Source organism: Ochotona curzoniae, unplaced genomic scaffold (assembly GCF_017591425.1).
Source record: "Ochotona curzoniae isolate NIBS_2020 unplaced genomic scaffold, NIBS_Ocur_1.0 contig_4838, whole genome shotgun sequence".
NCBI classification, from domain to species: Eukaryota; Metazoa; Chordata; class Mammalia; order Lagomorpha; family Ochotonidae; genus Ochotona; species Ochotona curzoniae.
Genome location: NW_024466399.1, coordinates 109,155 through 134,331, shown reverse-complemented (window position 1 = coordinate 134,331; position 25,177 = coordinate 109,155). Strand labels below are relative to the sequence as shown.

The 25,177-nt window shown below is 48.1% G+C and overlaps 1 protein-coding gene across 1 annotated transcript; it reads right to left on the bottom strand.

Moving 5' to 3' along the window:
* Positions 1-291: 291 nt before the first annotated feature.
* On the bottom strand, positions 292-22,500 carry LOC121161736 (potassium-transporting ATPase alpha chain 2-like). The gene is given in 24 exon segments (XM_040988339.1): positions 292-320; positions 408-499; positions 1,259-1,360; positions 1,512-1,645; positions 2,074-2,219; positions 2,385-2,508; positions 3,255-3,409; positions 3,497-3,665; positions 4,103-4,253; positions 5,474-5,610; positions 6,229-6,404; positions 8,164-8,356; positions 10,691-10,825; positions 12,257-12,366; positions 12,526-12,724; positions 13,654-13,922; positions 14,106-14,223; positions 14,322-14,456; positions 15,352-15,465; positions 16,274-16,477; positions 17,627-17,686; positions 20,370-20,553; positions 21,065-21,252; positions 22,309-22,500. Coding segments are annotated over 24 exon segments (3,516 nt in total).
* Between the last annotated feature and the right edge of the window lie 2,677 nt (positions 22,501-25,177).

Sequence of the window (25,177 nt, the reverse complement as noted above, 5' to 3'; positions counted from 1 at the left end):
GTCTGAGCCAACTTCACTTGGTTTGTGGCAGACTTCAGCAGCTCCCCACATTACATACACAGGTGAACACATTCTTTCCTGTACCGTTGCCTTGACAGCCACATCTTTAAGATCAGGAGATGGAGACAGAGATAAAAACCACACGCAGACAGCCGAATTTCAGCTTTTAAGTACAAAAGGTCATTGAGCAGCTCCGTACAGCGTTCTGGATGACAGTCTCCTCCTGGAGGGGGCTTGGTGATATCCGCGCTACAACAGAACATCAGCCACGTACCCCTGGGAGACTTGGTCTTAATAATACATGTTTTTATCCCACCAGCCTGGAGAGGCAAAGGAAGAGAAATTAGAAATGTGGAGTCTGATGAAGGAAGTGCACAGAACTTGTAGGATCCCACCACACTACTTACTCTCAGGGTAGCGCCTGATGAAGAGTTTTCTCATTTCATCATATACCCAGATCAGGATGGCATGGGGAACGGCCACAAACCAGTACTGAGCCCTGAAGCAGAGGGAGGATGGTGAGCCTGGGACCTTGCTAACAGCTGGTCAACACAGCCAGCACGTGGGGTGCCTCCTGTCCTTTCCTTGCTTTGCTGGGAAGAACAACAAACCCAGTGGGTCATATGACACCAAAACCAGAAGGCTTCTTATTTTAAACCTTTTTTTTTAACCTTAAAAAAAATCACTTCTCTATATGTATTTTTTGAAAAGTGGGGTGTGAGAGAAAGCTCCCCATACAGGCGCCTACACCCCAGATGCCTGTGGTCGCCAGGACAGGGTCAGGCTTGAGTCTGGAGTCCGGAAACTAACCTGGGTCTCCTGCTTGGGTAGCAGGGAACCAAATCTTTGAACCATCCCCTGCTGCCTTCCAGAGTGTGCACTGACAAGCAGTTGGGATTAGAAGCAACTCCTGGACTCCACCCCAGGCATTCTCATTTTTGTTTTATCTTTAAAAAATGTATATAATATATCCAAATGGTATATTAACTGCTGCATCAAATGCCTATCCCTGGGAAGCTCCGTACTCGGTCTGTGGCTGCCACATCCTTTGGAGGGTAAGCCAGCAGGGAAAGGTCTGGAAAACCAATTTCCTCTTCTGGAAAATGGCAGTGCAAAGTCTAGGGCTCAGAACGTGCCATTGTTTTGCTCTCTTTCAAAGGAGGTGGGAGAAGAAGCCTGAGAAATGCTAGCTGTTATTTGGGCTGTGACTGCTCAGGACAGGGCTGGCAGTCTCTGCTGCTGTGGAAGAGGGACTCACCTGAGCATGGTGAAGCTTAGGGCCGGGACGCTGCCGAGACCATAAGAGAGGAGCAGAGCAACAATGATCTGTGAGGCGATCCCCACCCAGACGACTTTATTTCTGCAAGGCAAAGAAAGCAGACTCTGAGTTCAGACACCATGATTGTGTGTTCAGCAGAACTGGCCACCAGGCAAGCAAAGCCTTGCATGGGCCAGGCATGGCCAGAGGAAGACATGGCCTGCCCTGACCCCTGAAACTGACACAATGATACCTGAAGAGCCCCTGCTGGAAGATGGAGTTCCTGCGGGTCTTTCTGATGATCAGATCTGCTATTTGCTGGACCATGATGGCAACAAAGAAGGCTGTGTAGCCTGTCCATTCCAGGTATTCCCTCTGGTACCTCGTCTGTCAATTGGCAGAAGAGGAGACAGTGAGATTTGGGGGGAAAAGCTGCAGAGACAGTCAGGGAAGCTCTGGGAAGCTTTCATCTCCACCTCAGCAAGAGCGAGAGACTTTTGTCCTGAGCCAGGTCAGTAGGGAAAGAGGCTAACATAGCTGGCTGCAATGTGGGCCTAATGTCCTGGTTATTCCACGCCAGTGGCAAAGCTAATGTAACAACATGACCTCTTGGGCTCTAGCTCAAGACGCAAACCTGGATCCTAGCAGACACCAAACCTGTGTCCCACAGGAGTCCCCAGCCCTATCAACTCATAGGCTCCCACAGTTTGTCTCGTGCTGGTTATATGGGGGCATGTGGGCTCTGCCCCAGTCCTGGCAGGGCAGTGGGAGGAGGCAAGAATCACGAGAGGCTGGCACAGACATCCAACACTCACCCACTCCTGTCCGTAGTTGTCTTCCAAATCATTCACGTTATCGTTCTCCCATGTTTCCCGCAGGTAAAACAGAGTAGTGGGTCGGAAGCCCTGCTGTGCATACACAGTGAAGTACAGCAGGAAACCTCCCAGGGACTGCATGAGGCCTGTAAGAATAAGAGAGCTATGGGCTGGTGATTTCAGAGGCTGGTCTCCTTGGTCTCCTCTCTGCCCCTACTACCATCCCAACCCCAACTCCAGCCCAAGAAGCAAATACTTTGGAACTTCCTGAGAGAGGTCCTCAAGTGACAAGTAGGAGAGCTGAAGCATACCAATGTGCAGGTAAGAGTATATGGCAAGCTGATGGTTCACTAGTCTGTCCTTCTTCTTGTGCCGAGGCTTCCTGTTCATAATGTCACTCTCAGCTTTCTCGTATGCCAAGGCAATGGAGGGTATCTGGAGAGGGAGATAGTCTATGAAGCCTAAACCTGCAATGCTCTCTGCCCCTGGAACGATGGGGACAACCATGGCCAACCAAGGGTGGGCCAAGGCTAGGTGGAGGTTGCCTGGTGTTGCTGGGGACAGATTTGGAACTGGTCCATCCAGTGCATTTGTCTCTATGGAGCTCGATAGCCAGCTTTGAAATCAGTCGCCAAGTGCAGGTGGCCCTCAGCAATGCTGATCATAAAACACTTTTCCCTCTAAAGAGGATTTCTCATAGCATCCCCTTTCCCTCTGCAGTGCCGCTGGATCCCAGAGCCATGTGGCAGAGCAATGCTTGTCTCAGAAGTCCTCTACTCGAATCCTGGGGCCCCACCAGAGCACGCATATTCTCTCACTCCACAAGGTGTTATCATGTTAACACTAAGCCATCTTAGCCACACACAGCACAGGCACTGTTGGGGTGACTGCTTCAGTTGCCTGAAGACAAGGGAGGCTTGGGAGCTAACACTGACCCATGCAACTTAACTTTTTTGGGGGGTGCACCTGGCTTGTAAAGTTTCATATAGAGTGAAGTGGGTTTAATTTCCAACACTTGATAAATGGTATCTAGTCCTGTGAATCCACAGTCAGTATCTCCTGGGAGCTTGTCAGAATCCAAGCATGGGCTCAGCTCGCCTCCTGGCCTTTGGAGCTAACAAGCCCCAAGCTCTCCAGTCCCTGAGGTGGTGATGGGCCCTGCTCCCTTAAATGCCACTCACAATATCTGTGCCCAAGTCGATGAACAGGAGGGTAATGGTGCCAATTGGCAGGGGCAGCCCAACAATGATGTAAATCAGAAAGGGGCAGAGCTCCGCAAAGTTCTTGGTCAGGGTGTAAGCGATGGTCTTCTTCAGGTTGTCAAATATCAGGCGACCTAGGCACAGATGATTTTCCTTGTAGGACTTGCTTCTAACCACCCAGGAGACCTTGGCCCCAGGAAGACCTCGGTGACCCCACTCACCTTCCTCCACCCCTGTGACTATAGATGCAAAGTTGTCATCCAGCAAGATCATGTCGGCTGTGTTTTTGGCTGCATCAGAACCTGCTATTCCCATGGCAATGCCAATATCGGCTTTCTTTAGAGCTGGAGAGTCATTTACCCCATCTCCTGTCACAGCAACAACTGCGTCCTGTGGGTGCCGGGTGAGAAGAGGGGAGCAAGTGAGCGGGCGAGAACTGTCCAGCTTCCTGCTGTCCTGGAGGCTTCAAGGACTCCTGGGGTCGGGATAATGTCCATTGGGAGAAGAGCCAGACAGGAAATTCCCAGATGCAGGGACAAGGAACTCAGAGCAAGGTGCACTCAAACAGAAACAAACCCAATGTGTGAGGCACATATGAGGAGGTGTTGGAAATAACCAATTGAGAGAGAGAGAGAGAGAGAGAGAGAGAGAGAGAGAGAGAGAGGAAGTATTGGACATCTTGTGTCCTCACATGTGTTATTTTAAAGCTTTATATTTCAACATCTTTTCACACTGCCATTGTCACATGCTCTCATGACGAAATGCAGACTGGAGCATGTGGCTGGCCTGGTACATTCCCCAGCTTCTGCTGTTACCCACTCACCCACCTGCCTCTGACAGCCCTCCACGATGATCAGTTTTTGCTGTGGGGATGTCCTTGCAAACACGATTTCGGGATAGTGGGCTAAGAGCTCATCCAGCTGCTGCTGGCTCATGTCCTTCAGCTCCATGCCAGTTACCACGGCAGCCTTGGCTTCCCTGGAAGGGCCAGAAGGAATGGGGTGAGGCCAAGGGCAGAAGTTGGATGAAATACATTGCTGGGCTTGGATGTAGGTTCAATTCTCTTCACCTCTACCTGGAACCCAATATTCCCAGATGCCTCATGCTCTAGGGAGATCTCAGGGTTGCGACTGTGGTGGAAACGTTGACTTTCATTTCATGATAGTAAATAAGAGGTTTTAAAACAGAGTCATTTTCTGGTATCATGTAGCATAAAAATCCAGGAAGCTTTTTCCTCCCAGGAATGGTATTTTCTGGTGACAACACTTTGCTTCACAAGAGGAAGATAAAAAACTGCTTGCTTAAATGTTTTGAGCACCAGAAGCCTTTCATATCAAGAGCCATGGTAACTGTTCTTTGCTGTTGCTGTTTCAGGTTTATGGGATGTCTACTATGGACAATGGGCCATGTGGGGGAGAAAAATTTATTGTGGTTTTCTTTGAGGAAAAATACTATCTTCTGAGTGTAAAAGTTATGCTCTGGGAATTATTTTTGTTTAATCTATTTATCTGAAGGACAGAAAGTGAGACAGAAAAAGATCCCATCCTGGGTTTACTTCCCAAATACCCATGCCAGCTAGGGCTGGGACCAAGCTCTAGTTGGCGTCTCGATGTGACATCTGTATATCTCAGTAGATCATATATAATAGTAATTCATAAAACTCAAAGGATCCTTAATATTCCTGATTATACATCTGGGTCAATGGTACATGTTTTCACCCAAGCCCTTTATTTCAGTTTTCTCACTGTGAATTAGGCACTTTTCAGATCCACAGGGTTGTGCCTCCTAATGACATTTCTGTGTCATTTTTCAGTGTAGCCCCTTAAGATTTTACTGACTAGTACACTTTAACTGTCCCGGTTTATGCAAATGCATTATGATGCTTGCACAATGATGAAATCTTATTTCGCAGAGCATTTTCTTGTTAAGCAATGCACTTTGAAACTTCAAACAAAGAAGAGCCAATGGATCGCTTTCATGATATCAATAGTGTGTCTAGCACATATTAAGTGCTCAGTAAAAACTGAAGTGCAATTTTAGCGAATGGCTAAGTGAATTGTAGATGAAACCAGCTTAGCATTACCTTGTCAAGGTATATGGCAAAAAGGTAATTTACTCCAAATAGCATGGCTCTCTGGAGCCAATAGGACTCCGTGAGTGAGAACCCGAGTTTTCCCTGTGTTTGGCTCTGTGCTTACCGTTTATCAACCTGCTCCACAGCAATGTTGCGGCGTTTTGCAATGTCTTCCACTGTCTCACTGTTGGCTGAGATGATTCCTACATTCTTGGCAATGGCTTTGGCTGTGATGGGATGGTCACCTGTCACCATGATAACCTGGAGCAGAGACAAGAAGGACCCTTGGATGAGGAGGAACTCTACCAGCCACAGCGGTCACCTACCCTACAGACCTGGTAGAACATGGGTAGTGGTCACTGCGGTTTTTCCTATGGACAGTTCCGAATCTGTGATTCAGTTGTCTTTGAAGGACAGATTGACCCCGTTGGGTCTATCCTTGCTTCTAAGCCTCTCACCTGTCCTCCTTTTTCCTTTGATGTCACTGTCTTTGTGAAAGGACCAGTGGATGTCTACTTGGGGCAATCTGGCTTCAACAGTCTAGATACTCACATATTTGGAGTTCAATACCAGGAGCATGAATGGATTATGGAGGCTGAGCCTCAAGACTAAGTACTGAAAGATTCTTACTATTTATCATGGTCTAGGACAAGAGTATGTCTAATTCACAGTACTGGGAGCTCCTTCTGTCATTATTGCCACGGTTTGTTCCATGTAGAACCAGTAATTTTTGTTTTATGAACAGTCACTGAAATCTTAGCAAACTGAAAGAAATATTTATGGTATTGACTTGAAGAGAGCTCAACATTGACCACATATGTTGAGCCTTCTTTAGATACGACACAACTAGAGAATCTGAGTTTGGAAAGTAGTTCCCACCTTGATCCCTGCACTCCGGCACTTGCTGACTGCGTCTGGCACAGTGGATCGAGGAGGGTCAATCATTGATAAGAGCCCAACAAAACAGAAGTTAGAGGTGGGAAAGTTCATAGTTTCTGAGTCAAATGGGTAGTCTTCTGGAAACTCGTCTGTTGGCAAGTAGAAATGGCAGAAACCTGGAAAAGATATGGATGTAAAAGTCAACGCGATGGGTTGAGAAATAACCAAATAAAAGGACCAATATGCCATTACTAATACAACAGAATGTACCAGAATTGTTAAATTCCTGAAATTACACATGCATGTTTTTCCCCCTCTTAAGGAAGATATTTGTAAGAATATTTTTAAAGCACATGGAAAATACAGCTGAAATATAAACTTATTGTGGTAAAAGGACCGAAAGGCATACATTTGAAAGGTCTTAAAAAGTTCGTATAATTGCTAATTCTGGAAAAAATGACACAGCTTTCGTTTTTCACTAACTCGTGAAAGCACTCTCATATTTCATCCAAAATTACTGTGTGCCCCTAGACTCCGTGTTATATTCTAGAGCTGTAAAGATCGATTCAGGTAGAGTAGACACCCTTTACTTCTGAAGATGGACCTGTTTGGCTGAGGGACAGAGAGCTAAAGAGATAAACCACAATCAAAACCACAGTGTAAATGTCAGAGAGTGAGGAGTCACATGTGAACTGAATGTCAGGAGGGATGTCTGCCAGAAAAGAAGGGCAAGTTGAGAGTGAGCACCTGCTACTGCACAAACGGAAGATGTTAGCAGGAGTGGCATGAAGTTCAGATCTTAATCAAGATACGCACAAGAAAAAAAAAAAACATTAAGGAAGAAGTAGAGCCATCCTTTCCCGCAGAAGAAATTGATCTCTAGGTGGGGGCAGAAGACATTCCTTCTGTCCCAGACCACACTGGCTTCCTGATAAGCTTTTCCATTATTCCATATATTCTTAGCATGGCTCACTCACTGCTCTCCACGTTTTAATGAGGCAGATATCAAGCGGGTGCTAGAGTGACTGGTCAGATGGGGATCAACCCCATGTTGAAAAGGAGGTTACTGGGGAGTCATCTGAGGCGTTGAAGGCCTTTTCATCTCATTCACATATTTCATTTACTTTACACATTCGCATACCCTAAGAAACACACATTCCACTGAGTCCATCTCTACTGACCACATCAAACATGAACTTCCTTCTTAGATCTCTGATTCTGTAATTCTGTGGGTGTTGTCTGTCAACTCATACTCTTGATGATGAAAAGCATTCACCCCTGTGATAGCACTTGAATTATTACAGTGATTGAATTTCTAAGGTTCCTTCCATCGCCAACATCCCCTGTCTTAGTTGTTGGCTCTCTGTTTCTAGTCATTAAATTGTTTTTCAAACTTTATGTCTCTTCTCTTCCTGTAGCCACTAAAGACTAGTCTTCACTCTAACTCAGCTCTCTCTTGCTGCAAAGTCTTCAGCACATTCAGTAACTGCACACTGCAACCCTCACTCCTCATCTGCATGTTGGAGGCCTCCACATCCTGATCTTCAGCACCACCCTGTGCACATTCCCTGTCTGCCTCTATGCTTGGTTTTTCCACCGTGGTTACTTTCTCCACTTCCCTCTAGTCTCAAGTGAAAATTTAACTCCTTCCAGGCAGTACTCTTTCCTGGAAGTCCTCCTAATTTTGCTTGTCTAGAAGTGACCCTATTCTTCTGTTGCAAAAAAAAAAAAAAGAATGTTAAACTCCATGCATGGTTCTTTCATAATATGCAGCTTCCATGAGCTTTTGAAGACCCTTCGCAAGGGTCTTAGCTGTTAGAATCCTGCTTAAAGTCTTCTTCCTGTGATGCATGTGGATACTGCGGCGGCTGTACGACACGAGGCCTCAGCGTGGCACCTGCAGGAGAGGGACAGAGCCTCTGCCACCACACTCACCCAACACACGCTCGCCCAGTCCACCCAGCTCCATGTAGGCTGTGTGGAAGGCCTGAGCATTGTTCTGGTCCAGTGGCTGCTCCTCGCCATTGATCATGATGGTGCTGCACTTCTCCAGGATCCTCTCTGGGGCTCCCTTCATCACCAACAGGAAGCGCTTGTCATTGGGATCTTCCATCCGGTGTATGGAAAGCTAGGAGGGCATGAGTTGAGTGTGTTAGACATAGCATGAATGCCAGAACCCTCCCAGTTAGCGACAGCACAAAAATGGGAGACATAGGGCTTTCTCACTATTTTCCTTAAAGGGTGAAGGAAGAAGAGGAGCAATGAGATACATACAGAGACATGTTCTAGCCTTTTTATTTTTGTGGCCAACCAGTATGGACAGGTTTAGACTTCACCTTAGCCCAGAGGGGGCACTCTGAGCTGGAATTCTCCATGTCCTGTGCGACTGGCTTCTCTGACTTCCCACATGACAGAAGGAGCCTTTACTCTCACTGAGGACTCTGAGTCTTGTTCCTGACTGCAAGCCACATGTAACCTGGTGTGCACCAGCACGGACCACCTGGCTGGGTCTGAGTCTTTGTTCTAACTCTTAGTAGTTCTTGGCTAATGCTCCATACCTCAGTTTCCTCGTCCTCTACCTATCTCATGAGAGAATAAATGACTTAAAACATCTGAAAGTTAGCACAGAACAGCTACTATTGTTGGTGTCCTTTTAGAGTTGTTACTCTGTTTTCACTCTGTTTTGAATAAAGGATCTGGTTTCCTGCTTTTACTTTTGGAAGCAGTTTTTTTTTGTTAGCTGTCTACACAGCTATAATTTTAAGAGGTGTATTTATTTGATTTGAACAATGGGGTTGCTGGTTACGGGATAGGGGATGGATGAGAAGAGAGAAAGACAGCTCTTCTATCCACTGGTTCATCACCCACATGGCTGCAATGGCCAAGCCTGGGTTATCCTCTTTATATTCATGGTTATCCTATTTATATTCAGTCATGTACTACTTAAGACATTTTAGGCAAAAATGAACTACATGTATATGGTAGTACCATAAGATTTCAAAGGAGCCGGAAATTCCTATTGCTTGCTTTAGTATTTTTACTCTAGCCTTTCTATGTCTAGATACTCAGGTAGCCCTGTGTTGAAACTGCCTTCACCATCCGTTTCATACAGGTTTGTAGCCTGGGAGTGACAGGCTTAGGCATTTAGCCCGGGTGTGTTGTGGAGGACACCATCGAGGTCCATGTAAGTGTCCAGGTAATGATGACAAAGCTGCCTGTGCTCAGAGTGTATCCCTAATGCTAAGCAATGAAGACTGTAGCTTTCTGTTCTGCAAACCCAAGCCACCATCCTCTGCTCAGCTTGGAATCCTGTGGGAAATCCCTTCAGCTGCAGGACCTACAAACTGTCATTTAGCCCAAAGAGGATGAAGATAGCTGAGTGCTGTCGACCTTTGGAATAAGGGGAGATGATGCGGACAGATGCCATGGCCTTCCTCAGCAAGGTGTGGAAAGCTCATTACCCACAGCATATGGGACCGAGTGAGAAAGCAATGGGATGGGTCACCGGATGCATATTCACTCTTCCCACTGAGGGCAAGGCCCACCCACATGCCTGAACAAAGCCACCTGCCTCTGGGATGTTGGGAGTCAGACTTGGGCAAACCGGTTGAGTCACTTATGTGACTCTTGCTTCATCAACTTGTTCATGACTTCTTGTTTCTCAGGGCCTCATTTCTCATCTATAAACTCGGGTCCATTAGTTCTACTCAATAGGTGTGTTGTAAACGTTACATGAGTTGATGCATACAGTCATCCATCAGTGTCCAGAGGGATTGGTTCCGGGACCCCTTGGGATACTAAAAATCAGGGATGCTCGTCTAATTTGCATAAAATGGCAGTCCAGTATATGCAGAACCCACGTAGTCCTCCCATAGACTTAAATCATCTCATGATAATGTCAACGTTATGTAAATGATCATTGTACTGTTTACATATGCATGTTATGTTATTATGTACATTATGTAAATGTAATGTGAATGTTTCATTGTATCGTTTAGGGAATAATTACAAGAAAAGAGTCTGCATGTGTTCATTTTTTTTCCCTTTTTTGACTTGAGGTTAATTGACTGTGGATGTGGAACACACAGATAGGGAGCTGACTACTGAGTGAGCATAGGTCTGGCCCCGATTCTACTCTCATCTATCCTGCGGGACAAGGCTGCCGCTCTTCACCTGTGCAAACGTTATCCGGGGATGATGGTAGTTGGGGAGGAATGTACGAGTGTGTTGATAAGGTAGATGCATCGTTCACAGCAACATCCAGGCCCTCACAGGATCTTTGCCTTTCTTTCGTTCTCTACTAAATTATGGAAAGCAGGTGACATAGCTGGGTTTACCAGATGCCCAGGCTCTGTGTCGCAGAGGCTCATTTTTGGAGTTAACATCACTCCAACAACGGGCTAACCAAAGGTGAAAATGTCCCACTGATAACAAAGATTACCAGGTGGGAGGAAAAGCTCACCTGAAACTTGTTGGTTGAATTGAAAGGAATTTCGACTACTTTGTGGTTTCTTCTCCTAATTTCCATAACATCACCTAAAACGACCTCGGAGAATTTCAAAAGAGCAGTTTCTGAGGCATCTCCAACCACAATTCTCTGGGAAACAAAAGAGAGAAACAAATGTTTGCAGTACATCGCCTGATTCTTTTCAGAGTCTTTTAAATGAACCAGCTCCCAGCTCATCTTGCTACCTATCAGAAGGATGAGGCCATCCTTCTGTCATGACCATCGTGACAGAGGCGTGATGATGGTGAGAATGCAAAATAATAGTGCCACCTACTGGCAGAAGCTCAAACGAATGGCAGCTGTGGGAGGACTGGAGCGACTCAGGGGGAAAAGCGGCTATGAACTTGATAACCACAGGTTCCTGAGAGGCACAGGAAAGCAAGAATCGTGATGCCACACACACGCACGGGTGAAAGGGTCCATTGCGAGTGCTGGGAGTACAGGTGGACATGGAGAGTGTGGTTAGACAGGCTGAACATAGAGGAACAGGGAAAGTTTTGATCACAGTAGGGTGAAGATAAAAATAATATTTAAGGAAAATTAACAGCACGTGGGAGAGATTGAGAGTGGGATAATCTGGAATCTGGAGAGGTTGTTGCAGTTATTAAGAAGCAAGGAATTAGTGATAATAGAGGTATAAAATTAGGTGTATATTTTTGAAACAAGAATGGTATGACTCAGTTACTCACTAGGTATAAAGAAAAGAGACAGTCCTCAAGGGGGACTTCAAAATCTTTTAGCTTTAGCCTGGATGACAAGTATCCACCTTGTGGCAGCACAATAGAAAATTTGAGACAAGCTATTGTAGATACAGGTGGAAGGTGACAAGTGTGAGCTGTTGACAGGTTAACTTGTGAGCTGTATGCGTGCACCTTGCTGGAGATTCAGGTTGGGATTTGGATAAGAAAACATGATAGGACATGAAGATTTGAAATATATAGATAGAGAAATAATTAACCAAAAAGAGCATTGATAAACTTTCCAATAAAGAAAAGCAAGCAAAACCTGTAAGAAAGAGGGTCCGTGAAGCAAACAGATGACAAATGGAAAAGCAAGGAGAACAAAGAGTTAATGACTCATTGAGAGGGGGAGTCAGAGGGACACATTGACAATGCATTTACTGGAATACTGTCTGTTCCCAGATTCCAGCACTATTTAAAAATTGCACCTACTGACGTCATTTAGTCAAGAGAAACTAGAAATAAGACCAGTTCCTTTATTTCTATCTAATGATATTTTAAACTTTCGTGAATGGCATTCATGTTATAAGGAAAGTTTGCTTGTCTTCATTTAGCTGGTTAAGAAAGCAATTAAAAGGTACCTTCATTTTCTGGCCTGAGGAATTTTAGCACCGTAGTGTTCTGAGGTCTTTTCAGTGTCTTTGGAGAGACCTTTCTATGCTTCTTGCTCTTGTTTGAAACCAACCCTGTTTGGAGAGCTTCTCTCTGACCCTTGCACCCAAGGGGAACAAAGTGACCTGAAACTAGCAGAGATCTAACACAAAGCACACGGGGGCTTTACCTTCATGATGGGGACACTTTCCTGTCCTGGCCTGAACTCAGCTCGGTTACACAATGCGATTATCTTGGACAAGGAGGTCCAGGTGCCAGAGCTTTGGTCAAAGGCTTGGTCTGAAATATGGAGAAAGAAGAATGACCTCTGTGGGTGGCTGAATCCATCAGACCTGCACCATGCTGATCCCATAGTGCTCGAGGCTGTTTATGCTCAGCCTAACCACTGCTCAAGTCCACAGCTTAGGCCATGCTTAATGCCCCACCCTAGAGCCTTACTTAAATTGTCTTCACTTGTGTCAGCCACGAAGATTTGATTGTCAAACCACAGATGGGCCACGGTCATCCTGTTTTGTGTCAGAGTCCCAGTCTTGTCAGAGCAGATGATGGAGGTGGAGCCAAGGGTTTCCACGGCCTCTAGGTTCTTCACCAGGCAGTTCTTCTTGGCCATTCGCTTGGCTGTGAGGGACAGGGCCACCTGCACAAGAAGGAGAGAAAGAAGCTTTGGTAAGGGAGCTTTGATTGTGAGTTCGGGAATGCAGGACAGCAGAGGTTAGCTGTGATGGAATTTGAAGGAGGAGCCTGGCCTAGTTTTAGCATCAAGGCTGAGCTGCCAATGCAGCTAGGCTGACCTGGCCCTTAAAAATCCTACAGGTCAAGAACCTTCTCTGAAAGTTAAATATTCTTGTATTTAACACTGTTCTTGTTCATTCATTTCTTGACGAGAATAACCCTGAGGGCCTACAAGCAGTGGAGACAACCAAACTACTGTGGCTGATGCTCATGTACAATGAGGGTCCATGGGCCGCTCTGCTGTTGCCACTATGAAGGAGCATGGCTGTGTGAGAGAGCTTCCCAGAGGACCACCACTGCTCTGGAGAGTCATGAAGCACGAGGGTGTCATGCAGAGAGGGTGTTTAAAACCCTCAGCCTTGCAAGGGTTTCTTTGGCTTTGGTTTCTCTCAGCCACTGTCTCCTACAGTCAAATGAGGCCTAGTGTCTGTCTACTGCCACTCAAGACAACATCAGGTGATGATCATGTGCTGACATGACCAGAAATAGGAATGCCTTCTACACCTGCCGTGAGCCTCCTTGGGGATATGGGGAGCATTTTGAATCTAAGGAGATTTAAAAAAAAAAAAAAGTTAGACATCAGGCTTCTAGAAAATCTGTAAGTAGTGGTTGGGGCTTGATGCCTCTCCACATTTTAAGAAGGTTAAGTAACCTCCTTCAAAGACAATGAATTCAAACATTAGAAATACACAGTTTCTTTTGCCCCTCTCTCAGAGAGCACTCTTTTCAGAATGTTCCATTACTGTCCCTGCTCTAAGCTGGGGGAAAAGGGAACTTGTGATTTGCCTGTGGAGCCTCCCTGGGCAGCCACGTTGAGTGTAGATGTGGACTCACAGTGACAGTGGCCAGGAGGCCCTCGGGCACATTGGCCACGATGATGGCAATAAGGAAGATGATGGCATCTAGGATGTAGTACTTCATGGACACCATGATGATGAAGAACAGGATCCCCACGGAGACGGCCACGCCCGCCACAATGTGAACGAAGTGCTCGATCTCAAGGGCGATGGGCGTCTTCTCATTCCCAACGCCCGACGCTAAGGAGGCGATGCGCCCGATGATGGTCCGGTCGCCCGTGTTGATGACCATGCCGGTGGCCGTACCTGTCGGGGGAGTAGATATCTTATTCCAGGGCTCCTGCTCGTGACCCCCTTGCTGGCTCCCTCCATTTCTCATGTCCTAGGGGAAAAGCTTTGCAGCAAGGGAATGCAGAGAGGAAGCCGTCGGGTCCGAAAGGGCAGCAGCGAGCAGGTAGGGCTTGCGACCCTGACTGAGACTGGACTCACCTTCCAGGCAGGTCGTGGAGTAGAAGCTGATGTTCTTTGTTTCCAAGGGGTTTTCATGGGTACACTCATTTGAGCGGGACTGGGGCTCAGATTCCCCAGTGAGAGATGAGTTATCTACCTGGAAGAGAATTTGAAGGCACCTTGTTCTTGCCTCGCCTACCAGGGCCAGGGAAGGGCAGAATGTTTGCTAGGTCCTGAGAGACCCCTGGCACTAACCTTACATCCTTGGGCAGCCAGCAGCCTGATGTCTGCAGGGATCTGGTCTCCTCCTTTAATCTCCACAATGTCCCCCACCACCAGCTGATCTGCAGGGATAACTTTTTTCTCTGAGTCGCGGATGACAAGAGCTTGCTGTGGAAAAACCATGATGGACTCTCAGCTCGTGCAGGGCTACTGCATCCTTCTCCAGCCACACTTTACTCCATCCCAGTGCAAGAGCATGAACCCCATGGCTGTGCCAAGGACAAAGGTGGGATGGAACACTTTCACCTGGGGCCTGAAGACCCCAAGAACTGCTTTTCTTCTGAGCTCATAGAGATGTTCTTGGAATCAGGGGATGCTGCTGTCAGAAAGATAAGGCAAAGCAAGAGAGCTGTGGGACTCACAGAGAGGAGGTCCCAGAGTCTAAGCATCTGCCAAGGTTGCTGCTTTCTAAGGGGGCCACAGGAATCCTTTCCAGAACCTTCCCCTTCAGCTGGCTGCTGTCTGGATCAGGAACATTGTGCTCTGCCTGATCTAGACACCTGACTGGGCTTTTGGGGGACAAGAAGGCTGGGTCCTCATTCCAAGAGCATTAAGGGGTGACTTCTGCCATGCCTTGGGGTGGGATAAAAACCAGTCCCATGCACAAGTGGCCCTCCAGGCTGCCAGTGGACAGACACTCCTTGGAAGTCACCATGCCTGTCCAAGTGGCCCAGAAATGCTGCGGGACCTTCCGAAGTTCATGGAAAATACAGTGTGTGGAAAAACTATGCATGGGTTTCACATTTTTTTTTGTATCCAAATAAATTGTCTTTTAATTCCATTTGCATGAGCTTTTTGAAGCCCCTTAAGATTTTTCTGGATTGTACCAGACTCGATTCCCCAAACCTTGAATACATGAGGTACAGAAAGGTGGGGGAACATGCTCAAGACTTCTCAGACAGCAAAGGATGGGACCAGAGCTGGGCGGTGACCCCTGCCTCCACAGCCTGTCTGTTGTTGGGTAAAGTTGTACCCAGACCAGGGGAGGGCAGCTGCTGCTCACCTGGGGAATCATCTTGCTGAAGCTGGCCATGATGTTGGTGCTTTTCGCCTCTTGGTAATAGGCGAAGATTCCGGTTAAAATGACAACCACAGCAAGTACAGTGCCCAAGTACACCTGGATGAGTCAGAGAGGCATCAGAGACACAGGTGGGGGTGAGCATCCCTTATCTGAAAACCTGAAATGTTCCCAAATTTGAAACTGACGCAAGGCATAGATAATGAATCATCAATCTGTATCGGGTATGAGCCTGGCTCAGGGGCTACCGCCCTTAATGGGCGACAAGATGTTGGCATTTGTGTCCTGATACCACTTACGGGCTAAGACTTTACTCATGTTCAGTACGTAGCTCCCTGACTTTTCATCATGAATATGCACAGCTGTGCAGCCGTCTTTCACCTCTGGAGCATCGCTCTCAGGTTCCTAGGCAGCCTCTTCCTGCCCCTGTCCCTGCTGATTAACCCCCTGTCCCTATGGGTGTGCCTGTTTGGACATTTCATATAAGGAGAACTACGCAACACAAGACCCATGCATCTGGCTCCTTTCCCAGGACCATGCCAGCCATCTCTGTTTTGTCAGATTGGTACTTGGATTCCAGAAGTAGCAAAAGCTCACAAGTTCAAGTGAAAAATCAACTCCAAGGTGGGAATACTTCACACGGATGTAGATTGTTGTTTGTCTTTCTCTCCTAAAACCCATGTGTACACTGCCTGAAGCGACATCAAAGTTACACAGCATTTGTTTTAAACCTGGGGAAAGTCCTCATTTTCCCACACCTTTGTAGAGATGGACGTTGGTGTGGAACCCATCCTCGAAGCCAGGGCTGCCCTCGCTGATGGCCTCCATGACAGCTTTGCTTTCCCCACCCACCACCGACCTGAGCCTTGGCTGAACACAGCTAAGCAGGTGACGCCCGGAGCCTTACACTGTCCAGGGATGCAGATGGGTCGTTGACATACTGAATCCCGTATGCGATCCAACACAGGATGGCCCCTACCCACAGCAGAATGGAGAAGCCTCCCACCATCTGCTTGAGGAACTTGATGATTTCTGGTGTCTGCTTGGGAGGGGTGAGGGCGTTGGGTCCATTCTGAGCCAGGAGCTCAGCAGCTCGGGTGCTGGAGAGACCCTGAGAAAGCCATGCAGAAGAAACACAAAAAGCCAACAGGAGTGAGACACCTCTCTTCCTTCAGGGACTGTTTCTGTATCCTCAGGTGATGTACAGGCACTCAGGCACTGAAGAACACCCCAAGAGACGTGCGCAATGCCTCATGCCCTTCCCCCTTCCTTCTGCAAAGAATATCTAATGTTTATATATTTGCTTATGTATTTGCTGACTTCATCTTCAGAATAACTCTGAGGAGGGTTCTGTTATTATCCTCATAGGCGTTGAATGTGACAGCCTCCCCGAGGCCGGCCCGCAGTGGCACAGGGCTGATTGCTCCATCTGTATTGGACTGCTTTTCTACATAAGCGCTTTAAGTCCTAAGTGCCCACTGGTTTTACCAGTTACACATCCTACCCAAGTTCTGAGTTGTTCCTTCTGGGACAGTGACATTCTCTGGTGCTCCACTCCAAACTCCTGCACTCGTGTGGGGCTTTCCTCCCACAAACTACCTTTATCCCTAATTATGTTGCCGGACACATATCAGCAAGGACTTTCTATTGGTCATTTCTGAGACACATAGATAGAGAGCACTCCTATCTGTTAGTTTACTGCCCAAACGACTATGTTGGCCAAGATTGGGCCAGGAAGAAACTGCGGGCTGGGAACTCAGTCCAGGCCATTCCAAGTGATGACAGGACTCCATTTATCTTAAGCAGTTTCTGTTGCTTCCTAGGGGTTTGCATTGTCAGGTAGCTGGAGCACCAAACCCAAGCACTTCTATATGGGGGGAGGGGGAACCAAGTGGTGTCTTAACTATTGAGCAAACCACTCTTCCCCTGGGTTCTTTGCTTCTAATAATGGATCCCCCAATTTCTGATAAGGACTCAAGCACTTCTGGAAATCAGATATTTGAAAGCGTTCTTGGGCCATGACCCTAAGGATGCAGCTGAGCATCTGGGGGGCTCACATATTACAGACAGAACTCTCTCATCAAGCATCCCTCTCCATGAGGGGACATAATCGTGGCCTTGGTCCAGCACAACATCTCTGGATACCCAAACTAGCCATCCTATAGGTGCCCCTTGGATTTGCACACCTGCCGAGCATACACCTTTCACCGTTACAGTCAGGAGGCATCCATTGCTGACGCCCACTTGCCTGATAACTTACCCTAATGATGTCCGTGCCATATTTCTTTTCCAGGTCCTTAGGGCTGAGTTTGTGGTCATCCTGAAATCCACAACAGGCAAGAAAAGAAACACAGTGATTGTCATGCCAGTGGACTTACACCCCAAGATCTGAGCAGCCCATGGCAGCTGGGTAACACTGCAGATAAGAGTCTGAAAATGAGCAAAGGCATCCTTGGTGCCAGGAGTTGTGCAGTTAGGGAAGACACCACTGCTGGAGAGCCCTGTCCTATACCAGGGCCAGCCCAAAGAGCTCAGGCTGCACCTGCTGTTGACTGCTCGGCAACCTTCAGAAGTTTTTAATCAACAAAGTCGTATATCACATCAGTTTCATCTTGAGGTTTAGGAACAAAACAGACTAGATACACTCTCTTTGTTTGGGCGACTCATTCATCCAGGGTGATCTCTGCCAGACAACAGCATACCTTCCCATACTTGTGTCATGAAATGTCGGGTGTGTATTAGTGGGGAAGCACTGCAGATTAAAATTTAACCAACAAACAATACCAGTATGGCTCGTGCTTTCTGATCTTGCCACAGGATCATTAGGGCAATACATAATTCCATGATCCTGGTCCTACTAACATTTCAGGTCGATGTGCTTTTTTTTTTTTTGGAGGGAGGGAGGGGATGGGACAAAATTCACCCCTCTCCTCCTTTCAAGAACCACGCAACTAAGGGAGGATAAGAAACCCATTTCCACATTAGAAAACCCAGTGGCATATTTCTTACTTTCCTACCCCTGCAAAAACTCCATCACTCTGTGCATCTGAAATGAAGATTTATAATGGTATCAGAACCAGCCGTGTGTTTTCTTATATAAATGCTAAAAAAAATACATGCTGCAGTAGGAAATTAAGCTTCCTAGTAAAACATGATATATTGTAATTTTGCTTCTTCTTTTCTCATCATCCATTGTGCCCGTATCAACGGGATGTGCTGTTGCTTGGTGGCATGGAAGGTTACAGGGCGCACTTTGTGATGTGTTAAGCACACACGAGCAGTGAGAGAGCCTCTTATTGTGTATGTGGATGGATCTCAGAGCTGGTGGCAAGGTGAGGCAGAGTTCTGTGGCTTTTTGGCCCCTCCAGCCTGACTCCAGATGGGAGCATGGGGTGGGTGGGTATCTGGGTACCTTCTGGCACCAATCACTGGCATAGCACAGGGCAGCACTCTGCAGGGAGGGCCATTTCTCTAGCACCCAGGCTGTACTTTAGTTATCAAAGCTCTGATCTGCAGAGAGGTGGAGATGCGGAAGTCCACACGAAATGCAGAAGTCTTGTGAGGGACTTGAGAAAAAAGAAGCAGAGAAAGGTGTTTGTTTCTCAGCAAGGAGGAAGAGGGGCTCTTTGACCAATGCAGTGGAAGTGATTTTTCTGTATCTTATCATGCATCTTCAAAGTGCTCTAAGAAGACATATGTTTATCCTCGTCAACAGGTGTGTGGGAGACTCTCCCTGGCAGGAGTAATCTCAAGGAAGAACAGATATGTATTCAGTCTTAAATGCATAGGTGATGATAATGTCTATTGACTGGTTTTATTTCTCTCACTCAGTCCTCTTAACACCACAGGGCCTGCACCCTCTTTCATTTCTATTTTTTCCCTAGACAGCAAATGTCAGTTACACTTGGATTGGAGTTCAATCAGTCCAGTTTCATAGCTGCATTCTTAAATGCCTACCAGAACACAGATGGATTCATGCCCCACACTATGTTGCTAAAATACTTAACGAGAACTCCAGGAAAGAAAAGCTGGCAGCTCCATTTTATAGCAGTCACTGATTTCTGACCAGTGTCAAATTTTACTCCACTGACAGGATCTCAGCTTGCCAAGTTCCTGACTATTTGACAATCAGCTGTCTAGACTGAAAGTGTTGGTTCTGTCTGCCCAGCACCCGCCCAGCAATCACAGAGCTGTAAAGTCTGTGATGGGCTGCAGGGATGACCTGGCAAAGAGTTCTCTCTGTAAAGAAGTTTTCCTGCCCTCCACCCTTGGCCTTCCTGAGATGAAATCTGCTGTTGTTCATATCCCAGGAAACTTTTTGATGATGTAATTAGTTAAGAAATACTAAATTAATCCGATTTAAATAACTTCTAAGTTCATACTTTACAATAACAGTACTGTGCTCCTAGGCGGCATCTTACTAACCAGAGACACTCACCTTCATTCTCCCTTCCTCCCCTTACGGACCCCTGTAGAGTATTCACTTCCCATTTTACGTCCAGAACACGGAGCACCGGTGAAGCCGGATTGTCCGCTATCAGCTGTAGCCCAGACAGAGGAGAAGGGACCATGTGGCGTGTCAGGTGTTGCGCAAGCAATGCCTCCACTGCAGGAGTTCTTCTCACCTGTGGGGCACACATACCCTACACCTAGCTCTCCTCCCGGCAGGTGCCAGCCCACCTAGCTTTTTGAACTAGAAGCCAGCATATGGATATATATTTTTTTAATCTGGTTGAAGTGTTCAGGAAGCGAGAGGTCCGGGTCTTGCCAGTGGGGCCTGGAGTTAGGGGACAGGCACCTCCAGTTCTCCGCAGGACTGCCTTCAACCAGAATACAGGCAGCCTGCACAGGGTCTAACTCCTAGACAGATATTATCACACTTTTTCTGTATTTTAAAACAAGGAAACAACTCTTAAGGGGATTCCATGGCCTTGGGACTGACTTTTCTTTTTGAAGAGGTGGGTGACTGGGGCCAGCCCAGGACCGTTTCCAAGGCTACTGACCAGATCAAGTTCTTTCTTAAGCTCCTCTTTCTGTTGATTCCTCTTGAGTTCCGAGTCATTGTCCTTCTTGCCACTTCGCTCCTCTATCCGCTTGCTGTCAGCAGTTGGGTCGAGCTCCACGGAGTAAATATTTACCTTTTTCTGGAAGAGAAGCAGGGTGCAAGGTTGGCTCTAGGTGGGTTTTCTGGAGAAGAGACCTGTTCTTATTTATACACGCCCTCCCTCGCCCTTCCTGTCGTCCTTTCTTGCTGTTTGGAGGGATGGCTTGACGGGCGGGCATCGCCAGCCATCGTCTTCCCAGGGAGAAATCCCTAGAGGTGTGCTGGTGAACCGGCAGCCGCGGGGTTCCCCTGCAGCTGTACCCACAGGTTACCCCAGCTGTTCCCACAGGTGCACCTCGATTCTAGCGGAGGAGGTGTCCCCAAATTTGTGATGCTCAGTCACGAGCCCCGCGAGCTTTTCAGAGCTGGTTCGGAGCCAGCAGATGCAGGGACCGAGCTACCGGGGTCTCCGGGACCCTTCCCAGCTTGTCTGGATTTTTTTTTTTTTTTTTTTTAAAACCCAGCCAGTCCCCGAGTGATGCACGGGTGTTTGGTGGCTGGAATAGGACGGCAAAACAAAACTTTGTCCGGATGGTGCATTTCCCTTCCCCGCACTTCTCGCGGGTCCCTCCCTCACCTCTCTTATTTACACACCTGGCGCATGTTGTGCTACGGGCGCCTGGGGCCAGTTGCTGGAGGGATGGGGACCCGAGGCAACGGCAGTGGACGGAGCGGCGGTCGGGTCCCGCGGCGGCGGCGTTGGTGTTGGCGACGGTGTTGGTGATGGAGGTACCCACGACCTCACTGGTCCTGCGCGCACCTCCGCAGCCGATCGCCAGCCGCTGCCCGGGGGAGGTGTCGTCCGCCTTAAATGCTGCCCGTCCCGCCCATGCACCTGCTACAGCGCAGGTCGCTCTGCTAGGAGACGCCCCAGGGGGGCGGGAAACCCAGGATGTACCGACCAGGAATGGGCGGGCAGTGGAGGAGAGGCACGGAGATCCGCAGTTGGAGACGCGGCTTCGCCTCCAGGAGCGGGGCCTCTCTGAGCCAGGTCCCAAGTCCTGGGTGCCCCAGCCTCTCTGGAGCCAGGTGCACTCACCCTCTATCCCAGGGCCGTGCGTCCCCTAGGTTCAGAGACTCAGCTCAGTCAGCTCCACGTGCTCCCACACTCTGTCCAGGCTTTTCGTGAACCGGCCCCCTCCTGCACTCCCACCTTTATAAAATTTAATTTGATAACCCATAAAGGGATTTATACAGATATGTAAGCAGAGGAGAGGAAATTGCAGTGGCAATAGCTGCTACACTTGAAGAAGACATACCTGCTGTGAAGGGCAATTCCTTCTGGGGAGCGATCTAGAACTTGGGCAGATGCGGGACCTACAGGGGAAAAACTCCCAAGGAGCCACTGCACTGCACTGTGCAGCATCTGCATCAGAATCTGGAGGGTGAGAGTCAGGGAGAGAGATGGGTGGGGACGGAGGGGCTGCGGTGCAGAGCCCACACTGCTGATGGGGCTGGGACACTCCAAGGCTTCTGCTTCAGTAGTGCTGCCCTCACAGGTCTTGGGTCAGGATTTGGGGTGCATATCGACTTGAGATGCCTGCATCCTGAGCCAGAGGGCCCAGCTTTGGAGTGCTGCCTCTGCTCCAGATCCCAGCTTCCTGCCCACCATGGGAGGAGGCGGCAGTGAATGCTCCCGGAGCTGGCTCCTTGCTTCCTACAAGGATGGCCCAGACTGAGTTCCCAGCTCTCTGTGTCCTGGCTTCTGCTCGGACCAGGCCCTCCTGCTGCCAGCATGTGGAGAGTCAACCAAGCCCCAGGGAAAGAGCTCTGTGTCTTCCCTTTTAAATAAATACTGAAAGTTATAAAAAATAAGTAAAGCAAAAACACCCCCAAACCAAAGAGCAGAGTTTGAGTCGGGGCTTCTCTGGATGAAGAAGGATGATGCTATGGAGCCTCTTCATCTTAACGGACAAGGAGACTGCAATGACATCTGATGCAGAGACCACGTGTCCTGGGGCCTTCAGAGTTGAAGGGAGGGGAGGAGAAAATTCTAGTTCAGACTCTGGCAACCAGTTGGGGAGCTCCATGTTACGTCTATCTATTTTTCTTCCTTCCTTCCTTCCTTCTTTCCTTCCTTCCTTCCTTCCTTCCTTCCTTTCCTCCTTTCTTCTTTTTTTTTTTCTTCTGGCCTTTCCCTTGCAGTTTGCCCTTCCATGGAAAGATCTGCAGGAAAAGGCAATGACATACACAACTGCTTAGAACTGTTTGTGGGTACTCTCAGGGGTTTGGCGCTGGAGGCTCCTGCTCGTTTTTCACCATTCTAGCCTTGCAGCTGCCCAGAGAGCCATTCCTGAACTCAGGCCCAGCTCAGGCTGCTAGAGCAAGCCCAGATTCATGCTGAGTGAGTATGGGAGGATGGTGCGGTGGCAGATGTGGATTGAGAAGTGCAGGCACAAAAATCTTAAACATTAGTGAATTCCAACAAGTATGCTAGGAGAAGTGGCTTGCTCAGACCTGCTGGCGTCCAGTGTGGAGAAGCGTGCTTGCTATCAAACTGGACAACAGAACAACTTCTGTCATCAGGTTCTCTGGCCTTGCCCAGTTTCCAGACCCTGCCAGGGATGGGTGTGTGCTGCTGCTGGGGCCTGTGGCAGGCCCCGATGTCTTCAAGTTGACCTAAACTGAAGAGACAAGGTGGGGCTGGCACCTCTGTGGCCTTTCGTCTCCTGGACGTCCTGCTGTCCTTTGAAGAGAGGGGGCGGTCCCCTGGCATCTGTGATGTGGGCACCTGGAGTACTTTACACCTGGAAGGAGGACCTGGCTTGACACCGATTCCTCTTCACGTAGCCCTGGGGACACCACCTTGCACAGGGCAATAGACCTTGCACCCCACCTGCTTTGAATACCTCTCTGAGACTGGCCACAAGGGGAAGCCGGGCTGCAGCTTCCTCAGCCCACACACTCCAGCAGCAGCTTCTGCTTGAGACTGAATTTTCCTGTCTTTCAAAAGCAGCTTAGTTGCTGCCAGGCCCTTTTGCCACTGATCTTTTTGACAAGTATTATGCAACTGGGACAGCCTGTCATGATATGTGACCGCTCCTAGCTCATTTCAATCCACTCAGGGGACTTAATGTATTTGGGTAGACATAGAAGGCGATGGGGGAAAAATGCCAAAATTGTGTAGTTCTCTGTCCTCTACGAAGTTGCACTGGAGTTGAAGAGGCCAAGTTAACCAGGAAGCTGAGGTGAATGGTACAGGGGAAGAAATACTGTAATATGCAAATGATACAGGCTCTAAGAGCCTGAAAAAACTGAAGAGATTTCTTAAGGGAGGTGCTATTGCTTAGATGTCCTCACCAACTCTCATGTTGAAATTGTTTTTGTATTTATCTATTTGATATATAGAGAGATAGATGAGAGCTAGATAATAGATAGGTAATAGAAAGAAGAGAATGAGAGATTCAGTTCACTGGCTCGCACCCCGGTTGTCCGCAGTGGCCAAGACTGAGCCTTCCCTGGGGTCAAGGGCTGGGAGGGAACTCTGTCCAGATCCCCCACGTGAGTGACAGGGACCCGTACACCTGTTTCCTCCAAGGGTTGGCACTGGTAAGAGGTTAGAATCAGTAAGTAGAAATGGGAACAAGCAACCCCATTTTGGACATAGGTAACGTAACTGGCATCTTAGCTGCCAGCAAATACCTGTACCTCTCGCAATGAAATGTAATTCCCATTTCAGGGGCACAGAGGAGGTACCTCTAAGAGTTGATTATTTATCAAGTCTCCACCTTTGATCATTAATAGATTAATGGCTTAGTGGATTATCTAGAGTGAGGGCCTTTCATAAAGCCAGCTTGATTCTGTCTGATGTAGCCCTCTTCTACCCTGCACTGCTTTGGGTTTCTGCAAAAAGTCCTGACAGGCAGGAAAGCAGCACCAGATGTGCCCTTGAAACTCAGACCTCTTGGCCTTCAGAACCGTGAGCTGCGTTAAACCCTCTTCGTGCGACTCAGGTATTCTGTTAGAACGAGAGCAAAACAGAGAGAAGGGGATGACTTGGTAAGTTAGGGTAGGTTAGTCAGATATTTTTCTATCCCTTTGTACCCTCCAAGGAAGGTAGGCAAGAGGCCCAAAGGGCAGCTGCTGTGGAACTCTTGCTGGTGGAGCCCCTTTGGGTGTCCTGCAGGCCCCATTTCAAGGGCTGTTCCCCAGCTGGCTATGAGAGATGACTATGAAGATCCAGACATACCAGGAAGAGGATCCAGGTGATGCAGAGGAAACTCTGCTTCCTGCTTCCTATCCGGACTGGCTGGTGCCTCTGCTGGCCACCTGCCCTCTCTCTGTCCCTGGATTCCTCTCCCACACACTGGACAGCCTCCACCCGGAGCGCTCCCTGCACACCTGCGTTGGCCCTGCATGCCAGGCTATGACTAGGCCAGCGCTTCTTTGCCAATGGGGACTGCCTGGAGTTGGAGTCAGAATGAAAAAACAAAAGCAAAACAAAGCTGCCGACACACGCACACACACACTTCTACATGGCTTCCTCATTTCTTCATTTATGGGGTATCTCGAGATTGGCATATAAACAACCTGCAGGAAAGCAATCCGCTTTTCAAGAGTAGGTGGGTAATGTACTATGATTAATTTTCCTGGCGTTGTTAGAGATCTTGAGGACAGAGACCTGTGGTGTTTTCCTAAGTAGAAGGACCTTAAGGGGGCTGAGACAGGCCTTCAAAAATTTGCCACATATATTTAAGGTACACAAGA